Genomic DNA, 27,096 nt, shown 5'->3' with positions numbered 1-27,096 from the left:
TCTACTGTGATTCATTTAATTTTATTTTCATTTCATCTTTGGCCGTTATATCTTATTCCCACTATGCAATATTTTGTAATGTTAAATTTAGTTATTGGGTGTCAATATCATGACAGGATAGCTGAGCCTGACTGAAGAACATTAAATAGCTACAGCTGCTCAGATATGTGTGGAGACACAGATGTGCAAATGCACACAAACACAGCTTGTCTGGTCCCTGTAGAAGTACCATCAGGAGGGGTATAAAAAGAGGAGTGTTTCTATAAATATATATATTTGATAGATTGGATAGATTGGATAGATTAATTTTTTTTTTACAATACTGTAAACATCTCAGCATGGTTGAAAGGATGTCTGAATTACAACTTAATTTGCAGAGTATAAAAGCATGTTTTAAACACCTGTAGCTTGTTTCTCTGGTCCGGATCAGTTGATGAGGCACAAGTCTAAAAACGCACCACAATGCGCACCAATATACTAGGCAAGCACATCGTCTCCTCTGATTGGTCGGAGCTGTCTGGCACGATAGCAAGAAAGTAAATATAGTGAGAAGATTCTGTGTTTCAGCACGTACATCTGTGCAGTGTAAAGTGGCTCTAACACAGAACACTCCCCCCCCCCCCCCCAAAAAAAAAAAAGATTACTGAAATATAAATCTAGTAAAAAGTCTTTTCTGTACAGTAGAAACAGTTACTCCAACAAAAGCAGAATAAACTTTTTTTTTAAGAGTTTCCAAACACTTTTGTCCGTATAGTGTATACAGCAGATTTAGTATCAAACACAAATACTCTAATTAAAAACTAACTACGATTTGGCCCCAAGACAGTAATAAAAGCAAGACCAACCCAGAACACCTTAATCATTTTAAGGTTATTTTGAAATCCAACATAACACCAACTGAGCAAACTGGATTCTACTGTATATGAAGTGATAGAAGTTGCTGGTGGAATCAGTGAACACACTAAGCTCAACAACTAGCAGAAGGGGACAACAGTGCCACCTACAGCTGCACAGAAACTGTGGAGCTGTGGAAATAAAACACATGAGGACTGAGCGGGTTCTGAAAAACAAGTAAACATTTATCTCTACGGCTAAATAAGCCTGATCTCAAAGCCTAGCTTGATTTTAACATGAAGTGTGTACAGTGAAGTGCGTAATATATCAATGTGCGGAACCTGGTTTCCAATAAACCATTCCACCTCTATTTGTCCCTCTCTGAAAGCCACGCAGGGTCGAGCCACGTGTAGCGCAGCTCGCAGTGTGTAGGCGAGAGTGATTTGGAGCTTGGAAGGGGTGGGCGAGTGAGGAGGGGGCAAAAAGAAAAAAAAAAGAGAGAGTGAGTGAGCGAGAGAAATGGACCGGTAGATAATTAGCTGTGGCCGGCCCATCCGCGATTCCATCTCCATTAATAGAGAACATTAACCTGAGTGCTCCTCGAGCTCTGCTACTTTTCCTAGTAACAATGTGAATCAGTCAGTCTCTTTCTTTTTTTGTCTCTGGAATAGCAACACCATGTTCATGCTAAAAGCATACTCCTGCAGTGAGAAGGAACAAAAAAGAAAAGAAACAAAACAAATGCACACGCAGGCTCACCTGATTGCCTCTGTATTCGGTGTGCGCAGTGGGATCAGTTAACAGCAATTATGAACACTGCACTCCTGATTGTTTTTGTACCATCTCAGGCTGTCATGATTACTGGACTGAGTCTGAGATCCTGATATATATATAATACATGCGTTTTAGGGCTGCAACAAATGACTATTTTAGTAGTCGACTAATGTGAGCAGTAGTTTTTCAATTAGTTGATTGATCACGATTATTTTTATCACGTCCTCCATTTGTGTTTCCTATTGGCAAAAGATTGGGAAAGATTTTGTAGGACATTCAGACAGTTGATGAACCTAAATATACAGATAAAATTACAAAGCATATTATAGGAAACATTCACCGAGGCAGGATGTTATTTTCAGAAAATTCTATTTAAATGTCTTTAATTGAGATGTATATATTAACAGAATTTATATATTACTTTATATTTTTGAAATACAAATTCAATCAATCAATCTCTTTTATTGTAAAGACATTTTTTGTAATAAATATACTGACAATTAATTTATGTAAATTGCCATTAAGTCTGTTTATTATTTCTATGTTAATTGTTTAATTATTTGTTATAAGTATTATTTTTGTCATTGTATTAATATTAATTGTTCACTTTGTATTTTGCTTTTGAATTGCCTCTGGAACCCAAAATGAACCCCCTTTTTTGGGCTACTTTTACATTCATCACAGCCAACAAGCTTTTACTGCAAACTGTTCAAAATGAAAATATACTGTGTTATTTTCTATATTATAAGCTTCTGACGTGCACTTTTTAGAAAGATTTTTAGGCAGGATTTTTAGTTGGACCTGGCAACCCTGACTGCAGCTCATGGTATCTCAGTGCCTGCTTTCTCTTTATCACTCCAAAGACAAGAGAACAATATATTTATGGGATTTAAACACAAAGAACATGCGTGAAGTATAGTGAGCTGATGTACAGGGATTATACGAGTTGTCTTGTACCTTTAACTGGTGTGCTCACATTTTTGTAAGCCGCGTCAACAATGAAATTCCACATCGACAAATGTTTATAGTCAACCTTTTTGATTATGTCGACTAAATTTTGCAGCCCTAAAGCATTTAGTAAAATGTATATTAGATGCATTGTTTATAAGTAAAATAAAATATTTACAGTCAGAAAAAAACATGAATGAGCTGCTCATTGAATTTGTCCGATTTAATTTCAAATCTGGTACCAATTTTTATAAATAGGTCTGGGTTAATGCGGTTTAGTTTAAAACTTTAACCATTCCAATCCATTCCAACAATTCACTCACTTGATAGCTGCACTGAGAAGAAAGTTGAGCTGAGGCATCACAAAGGCATCAGGTGATGACAAGTAGCGATCAAACTGGACCTGAGCATTAAAAAAAAAAAGACAGCAATAAGATAAAAATCTGTGAACAACTGTTTTTGGACTGACAGATAAGAAAAACATAAAAAGACAAATAAATCATTAAATAAGTGATAGAAAATTAGTGTTTAAATGTGTGTAAAATGAGAGAGACTCGCCATAGCTGCTTTAAGAGATGAACTGTCCATGCTGGGGAGGTTGGACAGAGGACCCTGGGGATGAAAAGGAGAGGAGGAGAGAAGTCAGAAACACACTAAATGTATAAATATTTATGGACACTATTTCTAATGAATGCATTTAGCTGCTGAGAGTAGACACTGTATTTGTAAACTCATATGGCTACTAACATCAGACAAGAGGGACCAGTTATCATTGAAGAAATCAAACTTGGCAAAGTTGTCCACTATAGCTTATATTATCTGTTAGCTAGCAGTGTACAATCAGTAAGAAAAAAAATGGTGCATACCCACACAAAAAAAAAATCACGAAAAGCAAAGGAGCAAGTTAAATGTACTAAAACAAACAGTTTTCAGTATTCAAAAAGCAGCAGAAATTAGTCAAAACTGTCAAAAGGATTTTTGTATTGTAAGAAATTAGCATGATGAAAGGGCAGGAGAAGCCTGCAATTAATGCTGCATGTAGGAGAAGGCAGTGGAGCAGGAGGCGAGACAGTTGTGTTCTGCACTTGTGGACAGCAGGTGTCCTGAGGCAGTTAGTCACCCTGCAGCCCATCATGGGGGAGGACTGGCAAAGGAATGACCAGACTGCAGGATCATGCCAAGGCTACTTTCCCTTTCTCTTTCGTTCGCTCCCACAGCCTTTCTTGCTTAGTATTCTTGCTCCACTAAAGCAGTCCATTCATACGGCTGATAATAGAGTGTGACGTAAAAGGGAGCAGTCATAAGTACCATTCACAGCTCACCACAGTTCTGAAACACTTTTGTTCAAAATGACATGTAGCAGCCCTCTGACATTTGCACTCAAAATGGAGTGAACATGGAGTGAAAATGGAAAAGAACTCTGCAGCCTTTAGAGACGGAGGACGATAATGGATTCTTAGATGCACGTCAATCCTCTGTTGAAAGACTCACGTTAGCTGCGTTTCCTTGTGTGTAATTAAGATATTTAATTAAGAAACAGTCAGTGTAAGTTGAGTGTCCATCCACTACAAACTTGACTTAAAACCAGTCTTTGCTTTTTTTTTTTTTTTTCTCCCTATCACTAGTGATGCCCCAACACCAGGAGGGTGAAGACTAGCAAATGCCTCCTCTGATACATATGAAGTCAGCCACCGCCTGCTGCTGATGTAGTATTTCCGAGTAGCATCACAGCGCACTCAGAGGAAGGCGCAGCGACTCTGTTCCGATACATCAGCTCACAGACGCCTTGTGCTGATCGACATAACCCTTTAGAGTGATGTGGGGAAAGAGTGCCATCTACCCAATAATGCTCAAAATGACTTTTTTTTTTTTTCATTTGGAATTTGGGAGAAATGTTGTTCAAAGTTTATAGAATAAAACAACAATGTTCATTTTACTCAAACATACATATATAAATAGCAAAATCTGAGAAACTGATTTAGACACTTAAGTGGATTTTTCCCAGAGCTGTAAATTACACATTTTAGCTTGAGCACTCTTCTACCTTTTCCACATTGGTTAAGGCATTTTCCATTCAGTTTTATTTGTATTTGTCTGGAAGCATGTTTTGAATACTAGCATGAAAAAAAACGTCACCAAAATTACATCTTTTCAGGACAATGACGAAAAAAAAAAAAAAAAAAATTCTTTGCAGCAAGGTTATTTGCATTAAATGTATTTTTTAGTAGAAGTTACTATATTACATAAAGCAATGTGTGTTATGTTGTTTTTTGTATACTTTTTAAATACTTTTTATACTAACTTTTCTAAAGCTTATAAAACTAATAACAAATAATATTCTATTTAAAAGGACACGTCTCAAAAGCACATTTCCTCTGCCCAAATGTCCCGAATTACAACAGACCAGATGTTGTGCTGAATAAAGACTTAATACAATCAAAATACGAGAGGATGAGCGAGATTTAACAGACCTATGTAATCAGAGGCATGATAAATGGAAGAATATGGATAATAATTTGCCCCCCCTCCTCCCACACCCCCAGGTCTTTTCAATCTCAGGTCATTTCCTGGTCTCTAAAAACTTTAGTAAAAGCCGAGCTCACGGACCTATTGATGAGAGCTTTACCATAATGTAACCACGGAAACAGGGTCTAAAGGGAGGATATGTAAACAAAAGGAGACTATTCCTGTAAAATGTGAAAAAGGGAGGAAAAAAAAAAGATGAGTCATCAGTGATTCGGGAGAGCGGTTGGTGGACAGCGCGCTTATTACCAGCAATATAACAGCCATAAACGCTGCTTTAAATATAGCACGAGTGCAGCTTCATGAAGTTTTACCTGACACACAAACACAACAAAAAGTAATGCTGCTGCGAAAAAATGAGAAAAAACAATACCCCAGATACAAACTTGCTCATTTATCTAATTATTGGTTTAAAAAATATTAAATCTAAGATGGAATATATATATATATATATATATATATATATATATATTGCAAGAAAAAGTATGTGAACCCTTTTGAGATTATTTGGATTTCTGCATAAATGTCATTAAATGTGTTCTGATATTCATCTAGGTCACAACAATAGACAAACACAGTCTGCTTAAACTAATACCACACAAACAATTATATCTTTGCATTGTTTTATTAAACACAACATGTTAACATTCACAGTGAGGGGGGGTGGGGAAAGTACCTCTAGGCTAATGACTTTTCTAAGAGCCAATTGGAGCCAGGATGCAATGAGACTGGATGTGTTGGTTAAAGCTGCCCTGCCCTATAAAAACACACACCAGTTTTGAGTTTGCTGTTTTTAAGAAGCATTGCTCGATGTGAACCATGCTTCGCACAAAAGAGCTCTTAGAAGATCTTCGTTAACTTTGTTCAAGAAGCGTTAACTTGCATAAAGCTGGAAAGGGTTACAGAAGTATCTCTAACAGTGATGTTCATGTGTCCATGAAAGGACAGATGGTCTACAAATGGAGAAAGTTCAGCACTGTTGCTACTCTCTCTAGGTGTGGCCGTCCCGTAAAGATGACTGCAAGAGCACAGCGCAGAATAATCAATGAGATGAGGAAGAATCAGTGGCAGCTGAAGACTTACAGAAATCTCTGGAACATGCTAACATTTTTGTTGACAAATCTACAATAAGGAAAACATTAAACAAGAATGGAGTTCATGGGAGGACACCACGGAGGAAGCCACTGCTGTCCAAAAAAAAAAAAAAAAAAAACATTAAAAAAACATTGCTGCACGTTTGAAGTTTGCAAAAGAGCACCTGGATGTTCCACAGCAGTACTGGCAAAATATACTGAGGACAGATTAAACCAAATTTGAGTTGTTTGGAAGGAACACACAATGCTATGTGTGGACAAAATAGGCACAGCACACTATCATCAAAACCTCATCCCAAATGCGAAATATGGTGGAGGGAGCATCATGGTTGGGGCTACTTTGCTGCCTTAGGGCTTGGCTGGTTTTTTGTCATCAAGGGAAAAATGAATTCCCAAGTTTAAGACATTTTGCAGGAAAACTTAAGACCATCTGCCCACCAGCTGAACCTCAACAGAGGATGGATGATGCAACAGGACAACGACCCAAAATATCAGAAAACAGAAGATCAGAATCAGAATCAGAATTAAATCAATTAAATCAATTTAATTAAATCAATATAAATCAATATAAAATTAAATCAACAACCGAATCAACAACAGAAGAAAATTCGCCTTCTGGAGAGCCCTGACCTCATGACCTCAAGAGAGTGATTCACACCAGATATCCCAAGAGTATTGCACTGAACTGAAAGAGTTTTGTGAAGAGGAATGCTCCAAAATTCCTCCTGACTGTCATGCTGGTCTGATCTGCAGCTACAGGAAAAGTTTGATTGAGGTTTTTGCTGCAAAAGGAGGGTCAACCAGTTATTAAATCTAAAGGTTCACATAACACCCCCCCCCCCCCCCCCTCACTGTGAATGTTAATATGTTGTGTTCAATAAAAACATGCAAATATTTAATTGTGTGTGTGGTATTAGTTTAAGCAGACTGTGTTTGTCTATTGTTGTGACTTAGATGAAGATCAGAACACATTTAATGACCAATTTATGCAAAAATCAAAGTAATCCCAAAGGAATCACATACTTTTTCTTGCAACTGTATATCAAACACTCAGTCAGTCAGGTTCAAACGCTCATACTTAAACTGAACCTTTACATTCTGAAGTTCTGTCTTTAAAACACCTCTACAAATGTATTTTTAGCCAGAACTCAAATGTGCTGATAACACCTCGGTTTTGAAAAATGTCACATTATGCTGGTTGTTGCAACGGATGCTGTGTCTTACTGCTGTTTTTTAATTAACCCCCTGGCCTGAGCCAGTACTAAAACACTAAAAACAGGACAGCTGGTCTGGTATCTGCAGTAACGGTCTCCTACCTGCTCCGCACTGTGCTGCTGTACGCAGTTGTAGATGTAGCCGAGTCCAGCTCGGGTCAGCACGTAGGACGCCTGCTCGTTGATCAGAGTGTCCAAGTGAGCCTCAATCTAATACAAACAAGAAAAATGGAAAAAAAAAAAGGAAAACCTAAGCGCGCTCTGCCATTATCTTTCATTAGGTGAGCTGGAGTTCAGCTCAATTACAGAGATGAAGACTTTATTACAGCAGCTTACATGAAGCAAAAGCTTTAAACAATGTGACAGCAGTGCACATGGCTAGAAGCACCGGATTTAATTTTAAAAGATGGATGGGAGATGGATGAAATGCATGAGAACATTAAAAGACCATGCATGTGTTATTAAGCACTGGGCAAATAAAGCATGTTGTGAATACAGACGTCAGTAAAAAACATAGCATGGTAACATTTTTAAACAATACAACTTAAAAATGATAATAATAAGCACAATTTGGCAACCACCTAAATTCAACAGAAGAAAATGGCAAAAAAATAACATTACATTAGTATTTCTCTGTGCAAATTCCAAGTTAGCTAGCTACGTGTGAGCTATACTAAGTAGCACTGCTGTGGTAAATATACTAACTAAAACTGCACTGAGTGCATTTGCTTAAAATGGCACTGCTGAGAGTAATTCATGATGAAAATAGCACTACTGAAGTAGGAAGTTCGATGATAAAATCTGTAAATAGAACGGCACTGTTGAAGAAAAAATGTAGGATTAGAATATTACTACCAAGCTTAATGTATGACTAAAATTTCACTGCTGGGATAGCCACAGATAAATGTGTAAGTAGAATAGCGCGGCTGAAATAAATTTATGATTAGAATAGCAATTGCTGAAGTGTCTACTTGAATGTCAAAATGTTTAATAAATATTTTAATCTGTAATCATTTTTTTTGACTAAACAAACATGACAATTAAATGTATTTAGTGGTGGAAACGAAGTGTCAAACTTAATCAAACCTGCAGCATTTGGTATTCTGCCTTCAGACAATGTTTTTTTTTGTTCAGTTTCTGTTTCAGTCAAAAAGATAATGTCAGTGCATCTCTAAAAATGATAACTCTACTATTACTAATTAAATAACAATTATTAAAATGTCAAATGACTGTATTGGACAGGCCTAGCTGCGTGTGTCCAAGCTGGAAGGTGAGAAACAAGCTTCAACATCTCTTCAAAAAACAAAGCTGATAAATACCTGAAACTCCAGCATCTCTAGCCTCTTGTCTGTAAACTCAAACAAGGCCAGAGTTGTTTTCATCATGTAGAGGGAGTTCACCATGTACGTGGCCATGTCTGCAGTGCCCAAGTTGCTGGCGGATACGGTGCAGAGCTGCAGCAGAGGGTCCAAGATACAGGACAAGACCTGAAGATACAAAGAGAACCAGTTTTGACATGTATATGCCATCTTCTTCCATCAACTGATTATGTAAGCTTCTACTCTTTAAAGAAGAAGAGTTCTGTATTGACATGTGTAAGTTGGAACAATAAAAAATATTTTTTTGGTCATGCCTAGGGAATTTCTGATTACACTTTCCTTCAAAACACTGTACATGCGATCAGTTGTTCAAAATTGGCAGACATGTATTTTGAGTCTCATTTAGCTGGAAAACGGCCACACAGATTGTGATTTAGCGGTTAGCCTGTCAGTGGCTAGCCTGTTAGTTAGTTAGTTAGCTAGATAACATAAGCTAAGACTTTACTTTATCAAAAACGAGGTTAGTCAGGTTAGCTAGTCAGTAACAGCTGTACTGAGCTGTCTGATAGTCTGTGATACTCTTCACTGAAGGCTAGCTTAGCAAGCATTGCTCCATCATTCTCGTCTAAACGTTTATAAGTGGAGTTTCAGAGTGTGCAGTGTTCACTTAAATTCATGAACAAAAATCATGTTGTATTTGTAAATATCATAGACTATGGTAATGTTTTGGCATGGTATGAAGGTATAAAACAAGTGAATACCGCCCAAGCCTACTGTCTCCACTTTTTTTTTTTGGCCTTGTGCACTGTCCCTCTGAACTGTTCAACCTATTGCAACATGCCTATCTGTTTTGTAGGATGAATAAAAGTATTATATCTCCTGGTTGAGCATCTCTAATTCTGTAGTATTCTGTAGTAGATTGTTCCTGTAATCTGAAGGTTGCTGGGGATTTCACAGAGAGCAGATTTATAACCTTGGTAGCTATTTCTGTCACTGGCTGCAGTGGTTTCCCTCAAAAGATCTGACATAATAATAATGTTTTTTTTTTCACTGTTAAATCTCATAAGATATTTTAATCTAAACTGATACTGGGTATTTAAGAAAATAGAGCAGTTAAATCCTTCTACTTTATCTGTTGTTAAGGACCAAAAAACAACTGTTTAAAAAACAGAATGAATAACAAAAATGAGCACCTGAGCGAAGTCAGCTTGGCGGGCGTCTAGCGGGAGTACTGAGGAGTCATGGGAGGCGAGAACCTCCCTGAGCAGAGAAAGGGTCTGATTGAGAGAGGCTGTGGGGCCCAGATCAGGAGGAGGTAATTCCACCTATAAAAAAAGGAGAGAAAAACATTTTTTGATTGATTAAAAGGTGATGCAATGATGGGCCAACTTGGCAATGTTTTAATTCGCTATGTGATTTTGATGGACCACCAAATTAGTTCATCAAACTCAAATAAGAAAACATACTACGTTAGAGAACCAGTATAGGGTCTGGGTGCATCCCAATTGCATAATAATTACTAATACTAACTAGTTTTTCTCCCACAATGCAACGTAAAACGTAAAGGGAGGAGCTACTCATGTCTGGAACAATATTAGAAAAAATGTGGACAACTATGCAGCAGTTAATAGCAAATATGTATTATTTTTTTATTTTATTGCAGTATTAGTAATAGAGGTGAGTAATATGGCCCCAAAATATGCACCAGGAGTGGCATAAAGTTATCCAATAGCAGTGTGTAAGACTGGTGGAGGGGAACATGCCAAGATGCATGAAAACTGTGATTAAAAACCAGGTTTATCCTGCCAAATATTGATTTTATATTATATTGAAGCTCTGCATTTTTTTTTTGGTATTTCAGCTATTTATCGTTTTCTGCAAATAATATTTTTATTTGGAATTTGGGATAAATGTTGTCCGTAGTTTATAGAATAAAACAACAATGTTCATTTTACTAAAACATATAGGTAAATGTTTTAGTAAAATGAACATTGTTGTTTTATTCTATAAACTACGGACAACTAGCAAAAATCAAATAGCAAATGATTTCAGAAACAGAAGTGGTCTCTTCATTTTCTCCAGAGCTGTATATATAAGACAGTTATGTCTTTATTTATATAACTTGAAAAGAAAGCACTTTTTTAACCAAAAACTCCATTACACTCTTGTTGCCGAAAAAAATAAACTGTGGTAAATATTCATATTGAAATATGTTTATAAAATGTATGTTTTTTTTTATCATGATATTGAAATAGGAACTGTGAATCATTTAATTTCAATTGCATTTCTGCCTATAACCATGTCTACGGAACTGGTTCATCCCTAATTGAAATGGGTTTTATTTCTTAGCATTTGTAATCCTCTAAGCAGTCTCCACTGCAGTTTACTGAGCAATACTCCAGCGAGTTAATACGTCCCCACGTACGACACTGTATCTGACTCTCCTCTGTGCTTACTAATAAACACTCAGCTCTTCCCTCCGTCCATCCCTGCTAGCAGACTCTAGTGCCCTGCAGCCTCTAATGGAGCTCATTAGCCCTGGCCAGCGTTCCTGGCACCGAGCGCTGGCCGCTGATACGTAACGTCCCTAAGCCTGAGCTGATTCGATTAGCGTGCTGCTAAGGTGATAATTCCCTCTGAAGAGCAGAGAGCAAGACCGTCAAGTTGTTCCGATCGATCCACCTGTCGATGAAACAGCCTTCCTAAGAAGCCCGGTCGTGTTCAAGGATATTTTGGTGGTAATTTAAGAGGCACCGGTGTGGAGCTGCTGTTTTGCAGCCCGGTGTACTCGCGTACGTGGACACGTGCGGACCTGCTGTTTACAAGGTACAAGTCCTTCAGAGTCTGTTGACCTCAGGGATTTTACAATAACAGAAAAAGAGAGGATACAATGGGTCTTGTGTAGTGCCGAGATGTGAGTTGTAACATCCCTCTTGAATTCTCAAGGATTATGTAGACTTGATAATGGCCATCTATTTATGAATCACAAATCTCCATTAAAGCCTTTCATATTTTTTCATATACAACCCAAGTCAGACAACTGCAAGAAAATGTCATTTAAAAAGAAATAACAAAAAAAAGATGCATGCCGAACATCTTCAAGCCTTTTGGATTGCTATTCCAGGCAGCACTACAGCACAGTAGAAATCTAAAATGATTCATACAGAACCATTATGTTACAGGGGGTCTTGGTTTGGTCTCTGCAGTGACCCAGAAAATATGCTCACATAATTCATAGGACGCTCACTTATATAAGACTTTTCTAGACACCCAAGGGCGCTTTACAATGAACACTATATACAACTATTTACACTCAGCACATCCAATTTTCTGTTCAATTGAAAATGTTTAGTTTAACTGACTTTATCTCCACGTTTTTGGACTGGGAGAAAACCCAAAAGGAAACCCACACAAACACAGGGAGAACATAGAAACTGCACCCAGGTAGAGACTTGAACCCATGACCCCAGCGCTAGGAAGTGTACGTGCTAATTACTAAGCCCAGACTAAACCTGCTGTACTGTAGTGTTGTACTGTATTCGAAATGTGAAGTTTGAATGGTGATGTCAACTGAATTGTCATCTGTGTATGGTTACTCCTCAAAAAAACATAGTTATTACTTGCAGTTTCTTAATCAACATTAAAACACTTTTTTCTATTTTTCATTTTAAACTGGATGTGCCCTGTACATTTTGTCATATAAGGAGTTAAATGAAATCAGCATTCAATTTAACTAATAATTTTTACAAAAAAATTTGCTGATGGCTTTATATCAACATTCTATACCAAACATTCTAAAACAATATATGTGTCTTGGTGGTCTCCCTCAACAGTCTTCTTCTCCCGCGGTCGAAACCAGATTTACCGTATTTTTCACACTATAAGGCACACCGTATTATAAAGCAGGGAAATAGCAGCTTACTCTAATGCTACTTTAGCCCCGGTGGAGAACTAAACTGAAACTCCTGTATAACTCTTCACTTCAGCGGAGTGGCTTTACTGCTCCTTACAACCTGACTGGTAAAATTCATACATAAGACGCACCGGATTTAAAAGGCGCATTGATGATTTTTGGGAAAGTAAAGGATTTTAAGTGCGCCTTATAGTGTGAAAAAATACTTCAGTTAAATTGTTTAAAAGAGAGATTGTTACAAGAGAGAACAACCACTACAATAAGAGCATCTTTATTTAATCAAAGCGTGTTTACCTTGTCCATGAGCCGGCTGGCGTGGACACTGAGGCTGTTAAAGAACATCTTCTTGCTGAGGACATGCATCTCTTCAATAGTGATCAGCAGAGACACAACACTTGTGCCAATGATTCCACTGAAACAGAGAGTGCGTGTAACAGTTTGGAACAGTCTATGTTTATTAGCTTAGCCAAGGTCCAAGTGTTCAGCAAGGACAGGCCAAGCCTACTGTACCTGATCGTGTGATGATAGAACTTCAGCAGATTGGAAAGTTTGTACAGCAGCACGGCGCCCGGCTCTGCTACTATCACCTGCTCAATCCGCACCTGAAGAACACAGAGGAGCACAAGGCCAAGATGACGTATAAAAAGAAACCTTCAGGCTGGATTCATATAGTAGCAATGTAAGCAATGCATGCTATTTGTGACAGTTCAATGAAAAAGCATTTTAATTTGTTAAAAAAAATAAATAATGAGAAATGTAAGCTTATTTATGAAAATATACAAAAATTCTCTCTAATCTAATCTACTGTGTCTTAAGTGGCAGAAAGTTTTAACACTATATGTAGATCATTTTCCAACAGAAATGACTTTGTTAAAGTGAAAGTTTGAAAGTGCACTGGGAGTGTTCACTTCATCTGACTTCTCTCACGCATCCTGTTCCCCTCACCTTCAGCGGTCTGCACACCCCCTCAGTTATGTGGCCAACAATTTCCTGCATGCTGTCCTCAACGCCTGTACAGTCAGAAGCACACACAGACACACACACACCACATAATTTCAGTCTGCACAATCTTGAACGAAAAAAAAAAAAAGATGTAGGTGTGCCTTCCAACCCAACAATGCTGGTAAGTAAAAAAATAAAAAAATAAAAATAAAGACACTTTACAGTTTATTCAAATACATGTCACCAAATGATGAGACTTATCTAAACTAAACTTATCTAAATTTACTCAACATTAGAGCTATGTAATAGAAACAACTTGGCGACTGCGATACTGTAAGCAAGGTCATATATTGAATATTCCGGTTGTTTAATTTATATTTTAGGTAAAGTCTCAAAATATAACAAAAAAAAACATCATATTTACAAAATCTGAGTAAAAGAAACATTAAAATTTTATTCAAATATAATTATATAGTGGAATCTGATGACAAAATACATCACAGTTATCCTTTTTCACCATTCCTAACCATGTAAACTATTCATAAAAAAAAAACTTTACAGGTATGTCATTCCCACTCATAAGTTATATGTACAGCAAAAGTATTTGTACTGACAACAAACAAGCATCACTAAACACTAAACTGTTTGAAGGTCAATTTTATAAATAAACCTGTCTTTATAATACACACCATAATTACCTCTATATGAGCTTGTATAGGTTAGGCAAGGCTGTTGCCAATTCAGTATGTAATTTACCGTTTATAGTTGCAACTTGTTCAACTTCTGTTATTTTCGACTTAAGCTTTTCACCTTAATTTATTACTGTGCAGCAGGTACAGTACAGTACAGTGCTAGTTGCCAAACAACCAGCTGCTGTCAGCAGATGTAGGCTATGTAGAGTGTAGAGTGTTGGGGGTAGAAACATACCTTGCACTGTGACCTGTTTTAGCAGTGCCTCCAGATGCTCCTTCTCTGAGGCTGTAGCCTGATGCAGCCATGCCAGCATGTCCCCCACATACCTAAGAGAATGATGCAAACATTTGTAATAATAATAAAAAAAAAACTAAAAAAAAAACTTTTAGATTAAATCCACATTCAGCATTTTTAAACCAGAGCTGAGCCTCTTTTGTATTTAAAGAAAGATTCTACAAAATGCATACTGACAATGCTTCTAAAACTCAAAAAAGTGAAAAGATCATTTCAGTTATTTTGCTATTATGTAAACTTTGTTTTAAAACATTTCATTTTTGTTTTATTTATTTAGGATACTTATTTTTATATTCAGGTTCCAATGTTAGAAATTTCCTAAAGTCACAGTCAGTGTTTTAGGGGATTTAGAGATATATCTGGTGAAAATGTGCCATTGCACAGAGTAAGAACTTTTAAAACATGCTTCGTGGTGTGGGTTTCTTTCAAAGTGGATGAATCTGTTTTTTATAAAGGTATCCCATCACACTCCTTTTTTTCTTGCCAGCTTTTTTTAGTTCTAATTATGTGTTCCTTTGGTTTGACAATGTGTGAACAATAAAGTCTGAGTTTATAGATAAATTGCAGTTTTCTGTTTACAGTTAAAGTAAGTTTAAAGTTTTAGAATGAATATATTAGATGTTGCAAGGATGGTTGTAGAAACATACTGATGCTATTTATCAGAATATTTTGTCTCCTCCCCACTTAGGAATACCATTGCTTTACATGTAGAGAAAAAAAAGTTAATTGCCCTTTAAAATACTGTGAGAACGCATTATTACATTACTGTACTAGCATTGTATCAATGGCATGAAATTATCCTAAAATAGCAATCATATTGTTTATCGCAATTATTTCTGGGACAGTACATAGTCCAAAAAATTGTAATCATGACAGACCTAGCTATGAGTGTCTCAAACACAACAACAGGGTACTTATTACACAACATGGCCATCACAGCAGGTCATCATTACACTAGTGTTATATTCTTTATCAGAAAGCGGCTAATGAGGCAAGAAGACATGCAGTTCTGAGAACTGCTCTTCTCGCCCTTTATTGACATTCTACGGAGGACCTGATGTTCTCTCCCCAGGTTTCCAGAGATGGGCCGCGGACGTCAGAACAGAAACAGGACGTGGAGCCCTCGCAGCATCCAGAAATCCATAGATCTCAATAGCCGTCCTTTCCCTGAACCCCCTGCGCTAACCAATTCCCTGAAGGAGGCCTGAGGATTCTCTGAAAGAGAATCAGGGTGTTTTTAATGTATTTAGAGATTTAGAGGTCAGAATTGGATTTGCCACTTTGGAGACACAGTTTAGAGAACAGAGAGCCAACCAAAAAGAGGGGCTGATACAGAGATGAGTGCTACATGTGTAATGTAATGTGATACAGAGTGGCTTTTAGCGCTAAATGACAGCGAGAACCTGGAGATGACCTCTATTAGCTGTAAAATGACAGCTTTATTTTTAGAGCTGAAAAAGCCACCCTTTCCATCGTTTTTAGAATTTTTAAATGCGCTTTTCAAAAACATGAGTAGAGGAAATGTGAGGATGGTTATGAGCAATCAGTGTATGCTTAGCAGAGAATTAGAGCAATTTACCTCATAGGGTCGTGAGAATGCATCTCTATTGGCCTGGGGGTCCCACCAGGGCCCCCCCGCGTTAGCGCATCGATGAAGCCTCGGACCACCGCGCTTCGCCTGGCCGTGCCAAACTCATCCAGGGTGTATCTAATAAATGTAAAAAAAAAAGCAGAGACACACAAAGCAGTGAAAAGGGGGTTGGGTGGTAACTGATTTCTACAGGAAATTTTAAATTCATTAAAAAAAAGTTTTGCAAAAAAATAAAAAATGCCTTACTGGGTATGAAGAATACGATTAATTTTGTTTACCAAACTGCTGTTAAAAGTACACTGAAACATTTGCAGGATGACTGAATAGTGCTGGGCGGTATACCAGTTCAATTAGGAAAATTAAAACCGGTTTGAACCGGTGTCCTGCCAAACCGCTAGAACAGTCTGCCAAACACTAACCAGTTAGCATAACAAACTAACACACTTGAGTGACAGTAGCTTAGCTCTGTGGAGTCAGACGCTCCATCCTACCTAAAGAAAAATGAGAACAGAACTTTCTCTGAGGAGCTTCTGCTGCTGTTCCTCACTCTATGAGTGTTTTTTTTTTTTTTTTTTTTATCAGAGTAAAATAGAAAATCAACAGCAAACTGCAATTAAAGGCAACAAAGAAGCAATTGCTCCTTCCGGGTGGGTAGATGGCGCTCTCTCCTCATCAAGCTTAAAGGTGGCGGCACGAGGCGTCTGTGGGCGGATGTATCGGAAACGAGCCGTTGTGCTTTCCTCCGAGTGCACTAGCTGCTCAGGCAGTGATTCAAAGAAGAAGCTTGTTGCTTCTTTAATGTATTTTCATTGTACTAAAAGGCATTCTTTTTTAATGGGCATATATGCAGCTGAAACAGGCAGCCTAGTGCATCCCATGCTGCACATGAAACTCTTCTTCAAACTCCATGCAGTAGCTAGTAGCTAGTAAAAGAAAATATTCAGAAAAACGAGTTGATCAGGAAAAGCACAGTGTCTACGTCAACTCGCGAATTAGTATTCATGGCCTCGCCCACCCTCTGGACCTTGACTACCTACCTCTGTGTGTAACTCTAGGTTTACATAGGATCTCCGGTGGATTTGGCATTTTACAGAGACTCTAAGACTGGGTCAGTGGCTGAATTGTACTTAGCAGGGCATTACACCTGTTGTAAAGTAACGTATGACATTTCAAAGACTGTTATTAGTGTAAAAATATCTAATGTAAAAACTGTTGTTCGTCTCCCTGCCTCCAGGTGTCGCAGTGCTGTAAGCAAACCAGAGGTGTAATATGTTTGCATGTATAAATATTCATGAGCAAGAGCGTAAATCCTATCGTTTTTCCCTGCCCACTCCTCCACCGGACTTAAGCAGCATTATACCGGATCACTGGAACAGCTCACATGGCATTCGTTTATTTATTCTAAAGACCACAACTAGAACAAAAGAATGAGACCTTTAAAATATTCAAATAATTTTTATCTTTAACTGTAACATTTTTTGTCAGGTCATGCAGTTTCACTTCACTATTCAGAGAAAAAGAAAAATTTGGCCAAACATCTGCATACCACTGTATGGCATTACTCCTTACAAGCAGTATTATTGCCAATGAGGGAGTCTTAGTATGTTATGTTGCTGTTATGTTGCAAACTAACAAAAACACGCTCCTTCTTTTTACTCTGAAAGCTTATAAGTATGCTCTGCAAAACAGAGCCCTCTTGCCCATGACCTCTGAAATCAGTGAGAGAAAAATGCCTGATGTTAGCAAGAGCCTCGGTCACACAGGCAGACGAAAACACAGAGGCCCCCAGTGTAGCGAGGAAGCACGGCAGTGTTTTGATCTACAGGCTGAGAATGAGCTGGAGCAGACTAAACAGTAGCCACTACAGCAACCACAGAAAAAAGGGGTGGAGTGGCTTGGCACAAATCACAGGAACACACTTTCTCTCTCTCTATGATTTGGCCTTGGACTCCAACAGCCTTTCCCTCAGTCAGGGGCTGTGGCACAGAATGTGGGAGAGAAACAAGACAGCGAAAACACTGGCAGAGCGAGAAAGATAAAATCAGTGTTTACCTGAGGATAACAATCAATCGCATAAACTGACACTTTGCATGTATACACAATTCTCCAATATTTTACACCATATTCCTTCAGTAGATGACATTATTTTACAATGTGTTTGCAACCTGAAACTCTGTGTTGTACTAGCACAGCTTAAATCAATTAATCAGTCCAACCAAATAACGGCACAGGGATATTCACATGGCCCGACACTTTTAAGGGAAACCGCAGTAAGAAATAACTTCCATCACAAGGCCAAGTTTACATTTTGTCTGTGGAAACATTCAGATAGCAGTGCCCTTACAGAGAAAACTAAAAAAACAGTTCAGTTTTTACTGTTTCTGAGAAAAATTGAAACTGAAATCTACATCAAAGAGTCTCAAAAACACAGAAAATTACAATGGAATGCAGCATTCGCACAGAAGTTTCCTCTGTATAGAAGTGTTCCATCATGCGTTTCCAACATGAACACAGTGAAGCTGCTGCATTATGTTGTGGTTGCCTTTACGCCTATGAATTTATACTGACATCTCACACATTATCATAATATGAACAATGAAGAAACAAGTTTACAAAGTTTAGTAGTCAAACAGTCAAACAGTTGGATTATCCATTTAAATAAATTAATTAACAGAAGGGTGGGCAATATTGCTCTAAAATAAAATCACGATATTTCATGTTTTATATATATATATATATATATATATATATATATATATGTTATTTATTACCCTATCCAGAATATTTTCTATATCCAGTGAATCTGATTGTGACTGGATATAGAGAAGTATAAACATATACTATTGCAACACCCTATTAGTTTATTTGTGATTATCCATTAAACCTTCACACGCCACCTCACACCCCAGCAAGAACACAGCAGATGTATGTAGTCTAGTATGAAGATGATCCGTGCCGAGATTCAAGAGAACTCGAGGCAACTGTTCCAATTAAGCTTCTTTATTTTATTTCTAAAATTAATTCTAAAATTATGCATTCATTTTCCAGGAGTATATATGCAGCTGAAAGAAGGAGCTCAGTGTATCTGAAATGTAAAAACATTATCATTTTAATATAATAATATAGTAATTATGGCTTGTGTACGTATGTCCAGAACACCTACTTGAGCCCAATCAAATTTCACCCCTTGGCCCTACCCCTAGGTAGGGGTGTCCTGATTCCTGTGAGGCTGGAGGGGAAGGGGGAGGGAAAAGGGGTTGTTAGCCCTTTATAATTTTTTCCCTCTTAACTTAAAGCCCATAATTACTTAAGAATTTGCTCATCAGTAAAAAACTTTAACCATATTTACAAAAACAATGACCAGAGGAGATACAAGATATATCATTTTATTGTTGACAGATTCTACGCAATGAATTCAGAAATGGCCAAAGCCTTAAACTTTTTTTATTTTATTTATATTTACATATTCTGACAGCTGTTCTTTTCATTTCACCATCTCAGAAAAGTAACTATGCACTGAATAGAGTGTAAATACACTGAATCAGAGGAGACACCATGTGGTGAGTATAAGCAAATGCAACACCTTTCACTATGGTCAAGGAAGTGACTTTAAATGTTAAAGTTAAGTTTTGTTGTTTTTTATATATTGGAGAGCAACAGGAGCAACTTTCATAGTGAAAGAGGAGCAAACAGTGCGAGTGTATCTGTATTTTCATACTCACTTAAAAAGAACAGGACGGTCCTGCAAAGCCTCCATGGCTTGACTCAGCACTGGAGGAACATCACACGTCTCCTGAGTCAACCCCCGACACTCGCCTACATGAACAAAGACAGAGAGACAGAAAGAAAGAAAACAAAAAGTGAGAAAAAATGAAGACAAAAAAAAAAAACCCGAAACAAATAAGCATCATGAAAACTAGATCTGTAACAAAATGATATACCCTTTATGCTTTATTTTTCTCTTTTAAATCGAATTGAATTAAAAGCATGTAAGATTCACTCATCAGAATTCTACGAGTCTACGAGTGAGCACAGACTCTCAACACAGCTGTACCACTATTCCAGAAACATATCATGTGTATTAATGTGTGTGTGAACACACTCACTTTGTGCCCAGCGGTACAGCTGCTCGTATGATGTCTCCTGCAACACCGCCATTTGCTCCATGATCTCCAACCTGAATTAAAAACACATCAAGTCAACCAAACGCCTTAAAACGTATTCTATTGTTAGATTTTTAACTGTTAGCCCTTTTATATAATTCTGTATCTTTGCATAAAATTATAAAGCCAAGAACTGGGAGTCTGAGATGTTTTTCTCAAGCTTTTTAGCTCTTTTTGTTTCTCACCCTGCAGTTTGCTGGTTGGTCCTCAGCAGGACCTTGACGTCTTCATGAATGTTCTTCACTCGACTCAGAGCTTTAAAGAAATCCTGCACATCAAAAAGATCCAAACACAGAAGGTTACACTGCCTCATCCACACATATTCCAGCTTCACCTACTGCTCTGAGCAAACACAACTAAGCATATGTAGTAATTCACTTGTGAGTTTAGTCAAAGAACACAGATATATGTGTTTTATATTTATGTTCAACACATAAAACAATGCACTGTATTCAATCTTGTATTCAATTAACATTTTGTAATAATAAACATTTTTTTAATAATAGGTCTATGCTTCTTCAGTGTTGCAATGTTAATTGACATCATTCTGAACAAATTTCACTCATTCAAACAGCCCGAAAATGTTTTTAAAACTTCAGTTTTAATGCTTTACTATATTATATATATATATATATATATATAAGATAAATAAGTTATGGCATGGAAAGGTGTAATAACCAAAAACGTGGTTTGTTGCTGAAGGAGCAACACAATGCCATATTTTTTTGGAAAAAACTGTCAGGATAAAAAAATATATATATACTATCCAAAAATATGATATTAAATATATTGTATATGTAATCAGAACAGTGATTTGAACTACTGCCATCTAGAGGAACAAACTGAACTCCAATCATAATAAATGAATATTAAAAATCGATTTTGAGAATAAAATATAGTATTTATATTATTATATTATTTTATATAGTAAAATAAGTATTGAATTATAAAATATGGCACAAAATTTTACTGGTATTTTCTAGAGCTACATACTAATCTTATAGTCTGAATCTGTCCAGATATATTTTACTGAAGGTTTCAAAACCAACCCTAGCCTTACATGTCTGATTCTGTAAGACTTAAAAACTTATGTGCATTAAGTCTAAAGGAAAAGGACTTCAGTGCAGATATCTGCGAGGCAGGGTTGTAAATTTCTGGCTTATATCCTTAGAACCTATTGCTGATTGCTGTTGCCGGCCACACACTGAGCAGAGCCAAGCAGAGTCACGATGAAGTGAGAGCTCTGTAACAAATGATTTGTTTATATTAAAGATGTTCAGGTGATGAAAGCTGACTTTTCATGAAATTTTTGAAACATTTCATTATTTATAACCTAATATATTCAGCTAGTTGATCAACTTCTTCTCATCCATCACCAACAGGGAGCTGATTTGAGTCAGGTGTGCTGTAGAAGAGAGCTGAAGCAGCCACCTTCCAGTTAAAAGAAATTCTTTTATGTACAGCATTTTATGGAAGTTTCCAGTTAAAGATCATATATATATATATATAAATATATATATATATATATATATATATATATATATATATATATATATATATATATATATATATAATTTTTGTGTTTTAAATTTAGTGCAATTTTGAAAAAATGCCACAAGGTGCACTGTGGCTACAGAGGAATAGAAGTATGCTCTACTTTCTGGAGAACCAGCTCATGCCACCGCACTGCCATCACCATCTAATAATGGTTTCAGGCTTTCTTAGGCGATTTACATTGGTTCTCTTGAATTACTTAGCCTTTCACGCTTTCTTAGGTGAAACTGGATCATACAGGTTTAATGAATTACAAAAAAGTTAACCTCATTGAGAATCTTTGGGATGTGCTGGAGAAGACTTTGTGCAGCGGTCAGACTCTACAGTCATCAATGCTGCTGCAAGATATTGATGGAATTTAATGCAACACTGGATTGAAATAGATCTTGTGACATTGCCGAAGCTTATTGAAACAATGCCACAGCGAATGTGTGCCGCAATCAGAGCTAAAGGGGGTCCAACAAAATATTAGTGTGTGTGAACTTTTTTTTGGCCAGGCAGTGTATAAAATATAAAAAATAATAATGGTTTTAAAAATTCACTTCATGATGTGAGGCAGCACTTTCATTGTGTGGTCACCTTAACATTTTCATTAATGTAAACATAGCCTATCAAAATTTTTATTTATTTATAATTTTTTTTTACAGACACCTGTTAGCCTCTCAGGAACATGAAAACAGTGAGGAAGGGGCAATTATTCACGTTGGATGATGTGGCTTTATCTATTAATGATAGGGACAGTACATAGACAGTGTTTCTGTGTGTTTTTAATTTGATTTCCAATCTTGCTTTTATTTTAGGTTTACCTCAGTTATAGGCCCGTCACGAGCACAGCGTAAGATGGACATTTCTTCACTGGACAACTGGAACTTTGAGAGGAAGACCTGGGCCACCTGCGATCGCACTTCCAGACGATGACTAGAAAAAGGCAGATAAAATGAAGAAAAAAGTTAGTTTTAAGGCTAAACATTCCTTTTTCCAGGGTTTATACACTTTATAATCAATAAAATGCCATGGTTTTACCATGATTTTCCATGATTCCATGCCTTCATGGTAAATTTTCATTACCATACAATTTTTAAAACAGTGCAGACATGGACAAGAAATTGAAATTGATTATAGTATGACTAAAATGAACCTGACACAATTTTTTATAATAAAATGTGTGTCAGATCCTAAGAGCTGAATTAACTCTGTGCTGATGTATTTGTTAGAGATTTGTAGACCAAATTTCTATGACTTTTTCAAAACTTTCTGGGTATTTTTATTTTTCCAGAAACTTATCCAGGCCTGGAAACTGCTATTTTCAAATTCCATGACTTTTCCAGTATTTTCATGACCATATGAACCCTGTATTTCTCTCCAAGTATTAGCAGTGGTTTTCTTACAAATAATAGACAGATCTTCTCAGAGCACTTCCAGCAGCAAAAAACAACACACCAACACTAGATGGCAGCAACGATTTGTTCTTGACTGACTGAAAGCTCTGCAGGAGATCAGTAGAAAAGTACAAGGAACAAGAAGAAAGAGCAGATAGGAGGAGAAAGTGGCACAGAACCCTAGCTGGAGGCCATTTCTGGCTCCGCAGCAAGGCCAGCACATCTGTAAGTAAGAGCTGTCCTGCAGGAGAACAATAGTGGCTTTGACAAGCAACCTCCTCAGGGAGGCAATTCAGCACAGAGTCATGGGAGAAAACTCTGCACCTTATTCTCCTGCCTTTTAGTCAGCTGCTTTAGTCATCCTCCACCAGAGCACATTACACACATTCATTTTAAATAGACTGTGTGGAAGAACCAGGCCCCATTTTTTATATTAATAAAATAGATGCTTTTGCAATACAATAAAACATTTTTTTTAAATGATTTTGGTTAAAACAACTACATTTGCTCATGTCTATAAGATTCTGACTGGTATCCAAATATCATCCTCACATTTATAATCATTATACCTTTCACAGGCTCAAAGAACAAACAATATAAAACATTACTGTTATTATTGTTAATGCAAAACTGAAAAAACATCTTAAATTAAAGCAAAAAATCCTGATAATTTCAGGTTGAATAAAAAAAAAAATACATAATTTGTGTCTCAGGGACAAAAGCGAAAATTAGCAATGAAGCACTCGGTAACCTGAAATAATCAACACCATGCTGATTTCTACTGCATCTCTGTTTCCTGATCCTGGCTATCTATTATGTCTTGGCAAGACCTGCAAATTGTTCAACATCTGTGAAAAGTGTGAACCAGTATCCTGGCCTCTCTGCTCTGGAAGGAGATCGGTAGAGCATATCTTTAGCAGCTGCCCTGAAGACACTTGGTATCGCTGGTGGCACGGCCGGGTGCTCAAAGCGGTTTCTAGGAGAAAAGCCTCGGTCATTATCTCTGGCAGCAAACACGACCGGCCAGGCAAAACCATCCCTTTTATCAAGGCTGGACAGAAGCCCACATAATGCTGTCCTAGCAGTACTATATACCCTCCTAACAATGTTTTATTTTTTAACAATTTGCTCTTATGAATGCATCTTTAATTCTGTTTTTCTTCTGCCATAAACTCTGCTTCTTTTTACTTCTGAGCCAAACTCTAAAAGAATCGTGTTATATGATACACAGACATGCCATAAGTCATGAGACAATAAATGTTTATGGCTTTTGTCCCACAGAAGCAAAATATAATATGAGATTGTTGCCAAAGTTGCATGTCCGTTCCAACAGACAATTGTAACCGGATGCTGCCAGCCCCGTTCATTAGCACCCACTGCACTTTCTAGTGTGGGTAGTAATTAGGGCTGTACGATAGTCATCGCGATGTGCGCATGCGCAATAGTCACATTGGGGGGTGTGCAATTTTAATCTAACATGTCATGTTGCATTGTTTTGATTCTTGACACAATAATTTTCTGAATGAACAGCGCCGTCTCTGCCTCTGTGTGAGTGACAGGCTGCAGCTGCCTAAAAAAAGAGTGACGGGACGGGGAGAGGGTGTAAACACGAGGTCATGGCTGCATGGCTTCCACATGGCTGGGCACGTGTTTGTAAATGCAGTGGCCGATTATCATGTTGTTGTTTTGCTGTTTTTCTCGGGTTTTTAGTGATCGGCTGACTTTTATATCCCTATTTATACTAATGAGTCAAACCTACGCCACAGCCTAAGCGCTGCCGCGTACTCTACTCCGTAGCTTCGTCGTAGCTGACGCAAACCTCTCTTGAAATGTAACCACGCATCACACGATGCGGACAGCCACGTCTGTGATTTGTCTGCCGGCCCTCGCGCCCCTCCCACACATTCCCGTCTTTGCAGTTAAAACTGCAAAGCAACGCAGAGCCGCTGGTACATGCACGCAGAAGTATAAATGCGCTCCCCTGCATAGCTGGATACGGGTAGGCTATGGCATAGGTTCGACGCAGAAGTATGAATTGGGCTTAAAGCGCTGACTCAGCTCTCAGTTCGTCCAGATCTCTTACGCACGGGTGGGGGCGGGGCTGATGACGTCACAGACAATGTCAAATTCTTCCAATATTGTGTAGCCCTAGTAGTAATTCATTTTATTTTATTTTTTATTCCTGTTTTACAGGTGACACTGTCTTCAGATTGGGAAAGGACAGTGTGAGGTGCGCTAATAAATCAACAGTCACAAATCACTGAAGAGGTGCTTATAAATCACACCAAATATATAAATATAATAAAAGGAGGAACACAGATTTCTGGGTTTTAGACTCATGTTCTAAACATTTAGTTCCATGTTCTCACATTTCCAGCATAAAAAGAACATTAAAGAAGACATTCAATACTGCATTGAATGAAATATCCATAACCGAGGAGTATAATCCATTTTGGTACAACAGCCATCTAAAGTAATCAGGCATGCATTTCACATGCCATTAGCCAGCACAGCTCAGTTAGCTTGAGGCGGAGTCCTCTAGTGCGGTCCTTATGGCTCCTGCTGGATTTAACCCCCAAGTCTCATTCTAATTCTCCACACCGCCTGGTGCCTGATGACTAGCTATAACACAGTGAGCATCTGCGGTTACACACGGGCGCTGAGGGCATGTAGGCCGTGCAGGCTTTGGCTGAAAACACATCCCTTGTTTCCTGCGTGAAGGGATGTGTATGACACCCTTTCCGAGCCTGGAGGCAGATGCTGGGCATTCCTGAACTTGCTCAGTAAAAGGGGGACAAAAATACATTCATAGACATTCAGATCAGCAGTGAAAACACGAATGCAGGTTGTCGTACAGTTTCAACACTCCAATTGCAGGATTTACCACAGTGAGAGTATGTGTGTGCGCGCCTGTGTGTGTGTGTGTGGGAAGGAAGTGGTCGTAAATGTCACCCAGGGATGTAAATCATAACGTAAATGACATGTTCCGGTGAAACAGCACTGGGGCTAACATGGTAAAGGTCATTCCACCCATGTGATGGGTCTATCAGCTCTATGCAGAGTCTAATTAAGCTAACTAGGGTTCATGAGCCACTCGGCATTCAGGCTGTTTAAAAGGTCTTTTTACCCCATGATAGCAGAGAAAAAGCCACTTTTTCAGTCTGTGTTTCAAAGAATTCTTTGCTGATGTTTCTGTAGTCTTCAATCTTCAGGGATATACCAAAATGAAATGCACTTAAATCTTTTAATTTTCCCAAAAATTGTCAGTGCACCTTATAATCTGGTGAGCTTTATTTATTAATTTAACCAGTCAGGTCAGTAAGGACCAGTAAAACCACTCCGCTGAGTTTTAGTTTACTTCTCCAGCACCGGGGCTGGAGCAGTATTAGCATTAGCCACTAACTGCGCTAAGCGCTACCTCTTTTGCCATTCAGAGACATTCAGAGAACTGTATATCGGCTTCTAGCCTGCGTGTTTACCATGTTAAAACAAGCTACGACAGATGAACCACTAGCTAATATCCCCCTGGCTTATTGGAACACTCAGGATTCCTCAGTGTACAGCTGTCGGGCAGCATTAGTCGCTAACCAGAAATCTAACCTCACTGTAAATAAACTGAAGCGCTTTACTCATCCAAATAAACAGGAGATTTTGTTTAACTAACTTAGCTTAGCTTTACAGGTCTCATTTATTATTTTACAAAGAATAAATCTGTTTCGAAAATGTAAGAAAAGTTTCTTGGCTCTCCCTTACGATATGCAGTGCTGCTAGAGGCCAAGAGAAAATGGTGGGGAGTGTGAGTTTTTTTTAAGCTGCTGCTGCAACAAAAATCCTATCATTAAAGAGAACACTAAAATATGA

General features: G+C 37.8%; 1 protein-coding gene across 1 annotated transcript in view; it reads right to left on the bottom strand.

Moving 5' to 3' along the window:
* cog6 (component of oligomeric golgi complex 6) overlaps window positions 1–27,096 on the bottom strand; it is a 55,880-nt gene that overhangs the window by 2,685 nt on the left and 26,099 nt on the right. Inside the window, exons 5-18 of the mRNA XM_007236712.4 lie at window positions 22,663–22,774; window positions 20,488–20,570; window positions 20,246–20,316; window positions 19,862–19,955; window positions 16,128–16,256; window positions 14,489–14,580; window positions 13,565–13,629; window positions 13,130–13,221; window positions 12,914–13,031; window positions 9,900–10,031; window positions 8,707–8,874; window positions 7,490–7,597; window positions 3,115–3,168; window positions 2,880–2,959 (exon numbers count right to left, since the gene is read on the bottom strand). Of these exons, the coding sequence (XP_007236774.2) occupies window positions 2,880–2,959; window positions 3,115–3,168; window positions 7,490–7,597; window positions 8,707–8,874; window positions 9,900–10,031; window positions 12,914–13,031; window positions 13,130–13,221; window positions 13,565–13,629; window positions 14,489–14,580; window positions 16,128–16,256; window positions 19,862–19,955; window positions 20,246–20,316; window positions 20,488–20,570; window positions 22,663–22,774 (1,398 nt within the window). The remainder of the gene's footprint in view (window positions 1–2,879; window positions 2,960–3,114; window positions 3,169–7,489; window positions 7,598–8,706; window positions 8,875–9,899; window positions 10,032–12,913; window positions 13,032–13,129; window positions 13,222–13,564; window positions 13,630–14,488; window positions 14,581–16,127; window positions 16,257–19,861; window positions 19,956–20,245; window positions 20,317–20,487; window positions 20,571–22,662; window positions 22,775–27,096) is intronic.

Source organism: Astyanax mexicanus, chromosome 18, assembly GCF_023375975.1.
Source record: "Astyanax mexicanus isolate ESR-SI-001 chromosome 18, AstMex3_surface, whole genome shotgun sequence".
NCBI classification, from domain to species: Eukaryota; Metazoa; Chordata; class Actinopteri; order Characiformes; family Acestrorhamphidae; genus Astyanax; species Astyanax mexicanus.
This window is presented reverse-complemented; position numbering and strand designations above follow the sequence as displayed.